General features: G+C 54.5%; 1 protein-coding gene across 2 annotated transcripts in view; it reads right to left on the minus strand.

The window, feature by feature from the left end:
• Window positions 1-5,697, minus strand: part of ACSS2 (acyl-CoA synthetase short chain family member 2) — a 31,253-nt gene extending 25,556 nt beyond the window's left edge. Inside the window, exons 1-2 of one of the 2 annotated variants that reach the window (XM_027442829.3) lie at window positions 5,507-5,697; window positions 5,200-5,395 (exon numbers count right to left, since the gene is read on the minus strand). In XM_027442829.3, coding sequence (XP_027298630.1) covers window positions 5,200-5,395; window positions 5,507-5,630 — 320 coding nt within the window. In that variant the 5' untranslated portion in view covers window positions 5,631-5,697. The remainder of the gene's footprint in view (window positions 1-5,199; window positions 5,396-5,506) is intronic. The other variant, XM_027442830.3, reaches the window with a different exon arrangement.
• Between the last annotated feature and the right edge of the window lie 4,332 nt (window positions 5,698-10,029).

The following is a 10,029-nucleotide window of genomic DNA, read 5'->3' on the forward strand; positions in this document are numbered from 1 at the left end:
TCAGCTCATCCTTTGGCAAGCTCTCTTAGGAGGAAACTTCCTCAGACTTCACCAGAAACAAAGAGGATGTAGGACACAACACAGTAAGCGTGAGCCATCAACAGAACCGCTCAGGACACAGCCACCTCAGGGTATGAGAGCAGCAAGCTGGCTGATGCCAGATCTCAGCACAAACACACACAGCCCCCAGAAACAAGCCCCACACCCCAATCAGTGTTTGTCATCCCCTTGGGTCAACCCCTTGTGCAGGTCTCAGGAGGCTGCCCCAAGGCACCTCCATCTCTCAGCATCTCTCAGCACAGCTGCCACGGCACAAACCACACCCTGTGCCTGTACTTGCACCAGGACAGGGAGGATCCCAAAGAAATCAGGAAAGCCCATCCCCTCCTTGACACCTGGAGGCATCTGACCTCCTTCCTTTAACGCCAGGCTCCTGCTGCCGCTCCCCACAGCCCCCACCCCGCAGAGCAGAGGTGTCCGGGTGGAAGGACGAGGACCCTTGATCCCAAGGGCTCCAGTGCAGCGGCTGCAGAGTTTTGTAACACCCCTGCCATGCCCAGAGGTGCCACGGGACCCGCCAGCAGGCAGCTCTGCTTGCTGGGGTGGAAAGCCTGGGCTGTCGCTGCCCTTGGAGCACACAGATGCGTGCTTCACAGAGCAGGAGTACACTCAGTGCATGTTATTACCTGGTTACCCCTTCCCCAGCAAGCATCACCTCCAGCAGGAGGGAGCTGTGCAGAGCCTGGCTAACACCCCAAACACACGGAAACGTCCCCAAAAACGGCCTGTGCTGCTGCAGCACCTGCCTGGATCCCCGTGCAGCAGCAGGGGGACAGCAGCACTGGGTGCAGCAGTTTGGTGGCAGCTATCCTTTGACTGCTCTCAGCAGCATGCAGGCACACGCCTGGAGGTGTGTGGCAGTAAACACAGCTTTCCCAGGGCTGATTTGATTTTATATATATAAATTTTCCCCCTTCAAACAAACTGTGTGATTCAAGGACGTGCTTTCACTACCAGAAGAGTGTTGAAAGAGGCCGTGTCACTGAAGTATGACAAATCATCCAGGAAGTTACCAAAGAAAAGTCAGTTTGGCACAGACTTTCGGATGTCCTGAGGCCAGTGGGAGTAGAGAGCTGAGAGCATGGTGTAGAAGCTGGCTATGATTAAGCACCTCTGAACCCCTTGGTGTTAACAGCCACCATCCTCAGTCACTGCAACCATGTACATGGCAGTAATGGAACACTGATACCTGTGAAGTTATCTGAAGGAAGAAAAGAAAAACAAAAACCCACACCGGGTTCTGGAGGCAAAGCACTCATTGCCTTAAACTCAGTAGTTTAAGGCAAGCTCATTCCTGCAAGCAGAAGAGATCCAGATCTGTGCAGAAATGCAACTGCAGTACAGCTTCATTTTTGGCTTAGAGATAGCTCACCCCAGAGCTATCCGTGAGCTGTGGGCTGCCCCTCTGCTAACAGCCACCAGACCAAGGGCACAGCAGGGGCGACATCGTCCCAGCCGGGCCCCAGCAGCACGCTCACACCGCACAGGCACTCAGCTTCAGCTGAGCACTGAGCTACAGAGGACAACCTGTGTCCTCTCAGGAAGGCTGCTGCCAAAGAAAACCCACAAAACTATTTCCAGTTTCCTAAAAAAAAAAAAAAAAAAATAACCAGGGAGTAGTGTTTTGCTTTCCAGTTGATTTCATTTTACTTAAAACCATTCTCTAAGTTTATTTCTTACAGAAAGATTTATTGGAAGAGGTCTTATGACTACAACCCCCTGAATCCTTTTCTACATTTAGAAAAACAGCTTCATTTTATCCTTGGATGTTGTGTTTGCTCAAGACCCAGATTGGAATCAATTAGCAGTTATTCTCTCCTTTAAATAAAGCTGCAGCGAGCTCTGGCCGCCTTCGCTACCCTTTGCTTCTCCTTTCTAAATGCATTACTCCATACAGAAACACAACGAAGGAAAAAAACTTTCATTCTTCCAAAGCTGGCAGAAGCCAGCACCCTGCTAAACCCATGCACCAAGGCAACAGGGAAACAAAAAGCAGCACGCTGAGCTCCATCTCCTGCCCCCTTGTCCCACCAGGGCTGCAGCTGGGCTGCCTGCTTTGGGAAACAGAGCTCAGAAATGGGTGCTTCAGCTGTGCCCAGCTCACAGAGGCAGCGTGCTTCCCCTACGTACCTCCGTGCCCCAGAGCCTAATTAGCGGGACTGTGGCAGAGCTCCATAATGGGTGCTTGGCTTCTTGAATTCCCACCTGGTTATATTTTTACCTCCACAGCCTCACCAGGCAGACATTCACTCTAGATCATTAACAGGCGTTTCAGAGACGTGAGGGTTTGTCCGTGCACTGCCCCGAGCCCCGTGCAGATGCCCTGCCCCAACTGGCCGTGCAGTGCCCCTGAATGCCAGGGCAGGTAGGTACCTGAGTACCTGCAGCGTTATTGCCTTCAGACTTCCCCCACAGCAATGAAGACGTCACTTTTCAGGCCAGCACTGTAGCAGAAACTTTTCCTGGCTCTCCGGTTCCTTTTTAGACCACGTCAGCAATACCAAGCAGAAAGAGGAATCAAAAGCAGCATGGGCAGAAATACTGGTAACGATCGCAAGCAGCAGGAGATAGCGCAGTGAAACGGGCAGAGAAACAGCCTCTCCTACAGCTCAGGGCGGTCATTTTAACTCAGCAGCCCTAACTGCACCCAGGGGTGATACCACAGCACAGTCACCTACGTACAAGTCCCAGAGCACGAAGCAATCTCATGGACCGTCCTCTGTGCCAACAGAGCAGCCCCATGCCTGAGCCACACAGCTCGCCAGTGAACCTGATGACAGCACTGCTCCAAGAGCCTGGTGGCCAACGCACATCCCTGGGCTTAGATCCTCCAAGCAGGGCTGAGCTGTGCCCTCTGGGACTGGCAGGGGTACAGGAGCCTTCAAAGCATCTTGGTGAGAGCCCATGGGGATGAGCTGCCAGCTCCTTCCAGCCCGTGCCAAACTTAGCACGGCCACAGCGAGCTGCTCTAACTTCTGTCAGGACACGTTTCTCCTCAGACACACTCAGCCATGCCTGGAAATGCCATTCATTCTCCTGCTTTCTCTCTGAAAGCAAAGACCATGGCCTCGTATCTTTTCAAAGCTCTCATACAGCTGGGGCACTCAGGGATACCTCAGGGTCGTCTCAGCCCCTTCTCCTACCCAGCTCCACAGACATCCTTAGAAGCAAGGAGGTGGCCAAGGCACTTCAAAAACCCAACTTTGTCCTAGGAAACCTCTTTGGCTTGCAGAGGCTCTCATTCCTCTCCTGACCTTTCAACCAGTGTGACAAGTCTCAAGTGTTTTTAGAAAGCCAGGCTCGTTCAACAGAGTTTTTAAAGGCAAAATGTGGAAGGACAAGATGACAACAAGTATATTTTGTTACTGAAGATGAAAGCGTGTGTCCAGAGAGCCATGTGCATGTTCCCAGGAGCGTGATTTTACAGTTACCAACCCTGAGCCCTTCTCCTTGCACCACAAGCCTGCAGGTCAGCGCTGCACACAGTGCTCAGCGTGCCTCTTCCACCCCTTGCACTATTACCTCCACATCTGACAGCCCCAGACACCCCAGCACCAGCCTCAGAATCAGTCATTCATGACAGACCCCAGAGTCTATCCCAAAACTGTCATGGAAAACTGCCTGCTGCGGATGAAGACAGACTTGTTTTTAGCATTGTAAAAACCACAACTGACACCCACCAGTGGCACTGCAAGTATTGCTCAGCACCAAACACCCTGCTAAGGCTGCCAGGAAAGCTAACAAGAAAAGCCTTTGCTAAGACAAAATTAGAGCTGTAGGCTGCTGCCGAACTGCCACAAGGAGATTTACGTGCAAGAAGAAGGATGCTCTGGCTGCCCAGGAGCCTGCCAAATGGTGCTGTTTGCTGCCACACCTTTACCAGAATGAGTTTACAAAGGTGTTTTCATTCAGAAGTTGAAGTCATTTTTACAGCTGAGTGAGCTGGCACATGTGTTTGACTAGCAGGGAAGTAAATACTTCCCACCATTTCACCTGTGTACTGTCATCACTAGGATTATTTGCTGGGCAGTAAGTGCAATTTTCTTTCGCTGAAGCAGCGGTTGGATGGATAGAAACAGCTTTCACAAACCCAGTTTTACAAATGCAGCCACAACAACACTTTATGAGCGTGTTTCTCTTTGCAGTAGAGTAGCCACAAACCACCTGAAGGTAACAGCCACACACGGTGGGGACGACTCTTCAGCTGCACCCAATTACTTCGAGAAGGCCCGCTGATCACTGTTACAGCACCTGGTGCTTTTTGCTTCAGCGAGGGTAAGACTTCCACAGAAGCCTCTCTGAAGGGACTCAGATTAACCCAAATTACTGCATCCTAACAAGCTGCATATGCTTCATTTTGATTCTGCACTGCCCCATGCAGTCGGGGAAACACGGATGCAGAGTAAACACACACTAATTGGAGGGAGCAGCCAAACAGGGGTGGGCAAAGCACTGCTCTCAACCTGGGTGCACAGCTGTGATGCCAGCTGAGCTCCTCCTGCAGTGGAGCAGTGGTTCTAGATCTCACATATCACTAGAGAAGCTTGTTTGGTATCAATATGAAAAATTCAGCTCTGCAGAGCTTTTCAAACTATGAACTACTCCGGGGGGTAGAAAAAAATACAAGCATGTTTCAGATAAGCCTGGAAGTTAACTTTTCTTCCCGAAGGTAAGGTCTGAAAAGCCAGCCTTTTGGACAGCATCACATCACATGTGCTCGAGTGCAAGGAGTCAATACAGAAGGTTTGGGAAAGTGCCTTTCTGCCACAGGAATGGAAGCCTGCCAGACCCACAGAACACAGCAACAGGCTTAATTTGCTTTCTGACTGTGGATGTTGGCTGTTCCTCACCCTGTTTCTTCCACCCCTGTCTTCCCACTGCCCAGGGGCGTTGTGGCACCTGCCAGGAGCGCACCCGGTGGCTCGCAGCAGGGACAGCCGGGAGCCCCCCGGCACCACCCCATGCTGGGCAGTGCAGCTCGGCCACACCAGCGAGCAAACACCTGCTGTACCTGTGCCAAGATTAAAGCCTCTCAGGTTTTATCGTGTTTTAATTCACCTCGACAGCAATCCACACCGGTTGCACGCTCCTGCGTTATGCTCACACACGTCCCACATCACAATAAAAACGGGCATTTACCAGTAAAAAGCGACCTTGTCGCCGAGCTTCTTCTCGCCGACATTCCTATCCAGGAGGTTGTAGCAGATGTTGGTCGTCGCCCCCTTCATCCACTCGATGAAGATCTTCCCCTTGGTCACATCGAAGTTGTACTTGAGGAAGGGCCCCGGGTGCTGGCGCTTCCAGTAGAACTCCTTGGCGATGTCGCCCCAGAACTCTGCAACGCCGGAGCCCGATGTTAAAAACAACCGGACCGCAGCGCGGCCGCCCCCTCCCGCTCCCCCCTCACCGAGGCCGCAGCCCCCGGGTCCCATCCCCGTCCCCTCACCCTGCGGCTCCTCCACGGAGCGCTGGTAGAGGCGCTCGTAGTGGGGCAGCGAGGGGACGTGAGCCGCCGGCAGCAGCTCGGGCCGCGGCGGGTAGAGCCGGGCCTGCTCCTCGGGCTGCACCATGGCGGGCGCCGCCGGCTCTGAGCGGGAGGGCGCCGCCGAGCCCGCTTCAAAGCGGCGCGGAGCCGGGGGCGGGGACCGGCAACGGGGACGGGGACGGGGACGGCGGCGGGGACCGCCCCGCACCGCCCCTCAGCCCCCGCCCGCAGCCCCGGGGCTGGCGTGGGCAGAGTGCGGTCGCCCGCAGGCGGCTTGGTGGCCTCCCGTCAGCCGTGTGGCCCTGTCATGAGCTGTGTCCCCGTCAGCCGCTATGTCCCTGTCAGCCACTATGTCCCCCTGTCAGCCATGTCTTCCCGTCAGTGGAGCCCACCCAGTCAGCCGTGTCCCCCTGTCACTGCTGTCCCCACACCAGTGTCATCCCCCCACGCCATCAGTGTGCCCCCCGTTAGCAGTGCTGCCCCTTCAGTGCCATCTCTGCCATCAGCAGTGTCCCCACGAGCCGTGTCCCCTCAGGGCCAGGTCTCCCCTTGCCAGGCACAGGGTGCTGTGGCTGAGAACCCTCTTCAAATCCTCCTTCACCCACCCCAAAAGCACTCAGAGGACAAGCCCCTGCAGCCCGTGCTGGGGCAGAAGGTTGGACCCTGAGGAACCAGTCCGATTCTCTGCTCTGAGGGATTGGAGCTGGTTCCTACCTCAGTAGATCCATTCTCATCTCAGTCCTTAATATTTCCTGCCTTGAGCTGGGATGTCCTGATTGCATTGCCCGGGCAGGCTGCTGAAACCTTGAAGATCCCTTTTGCAGTGAGGAATACCATCCCTCCGAGACAACTCCACCGTGTCTGTGGAGCCATTCCCTCCAGAGACATGGGCAATTTCTGTGGTAGTTTGGGCTGGGGGCCAGGAGCACTCAGAAGATAAAAATCCAGAATCTCGAACTTGGCACGTATTCCTGTCAGCAATTAGCTCCAGCCTATTCTGGGATCCTTGCTGTTTTCCATGTTTTACGCACTCCCTGGGAGTATCATGTTGCTGTGTGCTACAGGAACACAAACCCACAGCTTCCCAGCCCAGGCTCCCTGCACAGGCAGATGTGACACAGATACGGCCAAACTCTGCGAGGTGCCTCCTGCACCAGCCAGCACTATTGTTTCCTCCGAGCTCCCTATTACAAAAAGATGTTTCTGGAGAAAAACTGAATTCATCCCTGCAACCTGGGCACCCTGGCATGGGTGTTTTAGGAGCTATGGGAATTATGACACCCCATGGAGTTGTGGGCCAGGCACAGCCCCAGGAGCTCTGGGGTACACATTGCACATTGCTCAGCTGCTTCAGCTGGAAAGTGCACTGGTCCTGTCCTGCAAAGAGGGCCAGTGTACCCCATTTACACTTAGCCCGACACTTCCAAAGTCTTTCAGAAGCCACCTCACACCACACCTTTGTCATTATGAACTGCCAGCCCTCAGTGTTAGCAGCCTCGGTCTGGAGGATTTTGCATTTACAGGCAGGGCTTGGTGGTTCCCTGACGAACCTCCAGGTGCCCTGACACTGCAGGAAGAAGTGCTTTGCAGGTTTATTTGCCCAGCTGAAATGCTCCACCAGGCTCCGTGACAGCATGATTTCTCATAAGGAACTGCTGCCTGCTGTGGGCAGGATGTACAGAGCCCTAAGGCCGGGCAGCGCCGTGCCCCAGCTGTCCTCCATCCAGCATTGCCCGGCATGGGCTGCCACGGCTGGAGGAGTTGTTGTGCTGCAGCTGTGGCCAAGAAGCTGCGTGATGGGGCGCAATCACTTCTCGCAAACCACCTGCAAGGAGGAAAACTGAGAATAGCCTCCTGGGCACATTTTCCCATGCTGTCTCACAAGAGCCCGATAATTCTCCAAATGCCTGTGCGCAAGGCTGGGAACCACATTGTTGTTTGGACAGCACCATGGCATAGACATGACCCCTTCCCAAACTTTCATTTCAATGGTCCACAGCCAAAATATGGACATGTCCTGGCCTCCCTGCAGTGATTTCTTGCTGTGTGACCATACTTTGCTGCTCCAGCTCCCTCTGCCCCAGCGCAGCTTGCATCCAGCTGGGCTCCTGCCCTGGAGCTTGGTGGGGCCGGGAGCTGCAGGGCGTGCTTAGAGCTCGGCTCCCAGCTCTGCTCCTGACTCACCAGGAAACCCCAGGAAATCAGCTTCACTTTGGGCCCTTCACTTCCTCTTCCTGTAAAGGAAAAAAAAAGCACATAAATAAGACACATTAATGTTACGTGATGCCTTGCTCGCACGGTCTGCAGGGGTGCTCTGCCAGCAGCCTCTGTGTGCAGCTCCCACCGCAGCTCAGTGGTGGCTGTGGGACACTTTCCTCCGTGGTCCCTGACACGCAGAGCCTCAGTCCTGGAGATCCTGGAGGGGGAAAAGAGAAACTGGGATAACAGAAAATGAGGCCTCATGTATGTAGCAGTGCATGGGAAGCATCTCTGCGTGGGGAACTTGTGTTAACTGGGACAAAGCCGTGCTTCAGGAGAACAGCTGGCTGCCTGACCCGGGTGGCTCCAGCCAGGATTGTGGGGTTACCCTTCTTGCTGGTCTAATTACCCAGAAATGGGTGGGACACACATCCTCATTCTTGCAAACAACCGAGCATATCAGATATGGGGTAACACGAAAGAAGCAGCATTCTCCGCCCTCCACCCGTCATCCTCCTTGCTTCATCCAAGCTCCCTGTCACTCTAAAATCTGCTTGCTGATAAATGCACGTCAGCTAGCAGCAGTTAAAACCCTGTAATCTGTTGAGTGCCTGCTGCGGGTACACCAAAAGGGGCTCCCAATGTTCCTCACCCCCCTCTGCCACCACGAGGACCCTGCTGAGACACATTGCAGGGCTGCTGTGTTGTGGTCCTCCTGCAGGAGTGCACGACTGGGTGCCCTGTGCTCGGGGAGGCTCCGCTGAGTGTGAGATCTGCACAGGGCATGGTTTGGGTCAGCTCTGGGGTGTTCTGGGGGTCAGCTCCTTTCGGGACCAGCTCTGAGCAAAAGCCATGAGAGGGTCTCTTCTGCAGCTGGATGTCTTGTCTTCTTTGCCAAAACGTGGGTGTGCAGGATGCAGCGCAGCAGAAAGGCAGCAGCTCTCAGCCGTGGAGGCAGCGACCCAGGGAGGCACTGAGGTGTCTGAGCAGCACCGAGGTCGCCACCCTTCTCTCCTGCTGGCTGTCCGCTTGTTCTAGAGATCCCAGCCAGGCCAGCCTGGATCTGGGACAGGAGAAAAGGGACCATGCCACACTGTGACAGCCCTGGGGCTGTGCCACCAGCGTTCCCCTTCTCCCCTCGCTCCGTCTTGTTTGCATCCCCCTCCCAGCTGCTGCACGCATGGATGCCACCGTGTCACTCAATGGTGTCACCTCCCTGGAGCAGCACCCTGGGGGCTGCGAGGCCACGGAAAGCCCGCAGAGCTGGGGTGGGGGCACGTGGCCGGGCCGTGGCTCTTCCACTGCTGTTTCCCACACTGATTTTCAGCACAGGGCCAGGCTGGGCAGCCCTTCACGCGTGCTGAAGGGCTCGGCACATCGCTGCAGTGGGCTTAAAGGCTGGAGTGTGCGCATTTTGCCACAGAGCTAACTCCTCTGCATTGGCTGCAAGAGGAAATTTTAATCAGCTCCACGATAACAGGCTGTCGGTCCTGCTGGGAGTTATCAGTGCCTTTGTTTGTAAATGGAGCTGCTTGATACCGCTGCGGCTCTGGGCACGGCTGCAGCCCTTGGGCTCAGCAGCCCCCTCCTGCTGCTGGTCTGGGGAGCAAAAATGGGCCCAGCTGGGCAGGATCAGGCCCGAGCCATCCCATTCCTGCCTCTGCTGTCACAGGGAGACAGACTGCTGAATTTCAGCCTGTTTCAAGCTTCAAAGGGAAGCTGATGAATATCAGAACCTGGTAATTTAGCCTCTGCAGAGCACCACAATATATTCATAATCATTTTGCATGTAGATGAGCTAATAATGCAATCATGGTTATAAATCCAACCCAGGAGATGCATTACTGCTGTTCGCCTGAGCTTTATGAGTGATCGAGCCAAAGGACAATGTCTGTCTGTCTCCTAGATGGGGCCAATTAACCTTATAAAGATGCTCTCCCCTCTCACAGCAGCTTGTTTGTTTACTTGGGCGCTGCCGCCTGCTGCTATTTTCCATCTGGAAGATGGGACAGTGTTGGTGAGGGATTCGGCAGAGGCCAGGGGTAAAGAGAAAATGAAACCAGGCTCAGGAGAGACAGTGCCCCAATCAGCAGCATGTTAGAGAGATTGGGGTTTAATAGCTGCTTTCCCCAGAAGGGCAGCTGTCCCAGAATTGGTGTCCCAGAACTCCAGAGAGTGTCCTTGCCCGGTCATAAATGCAACCACCTTTTTTTTTTTTTTTTTTTCTCCCTGTGCCTTGGGCTGCTGGGACAGCTGAGCTTGGGCGTGAGCGACCTCTGCGAGCT

The sequence above is a fragment of the Anas platyrhynchos genome, chromosome 21, assembly GCF_047663525.1.
Source record: "Anas platyrhynchos isolate ZD024472 breed Pekin duck chromosome 21, IASCAAS_PekinDuck_T2T, whole genome shotgun sequence".
Classification (NCBI taxonomy): Eukaryota; Metazoa; Chordata; class Aves; order Anseriformes; family Anatidae; genus Anas; species Anas platyrhynchos.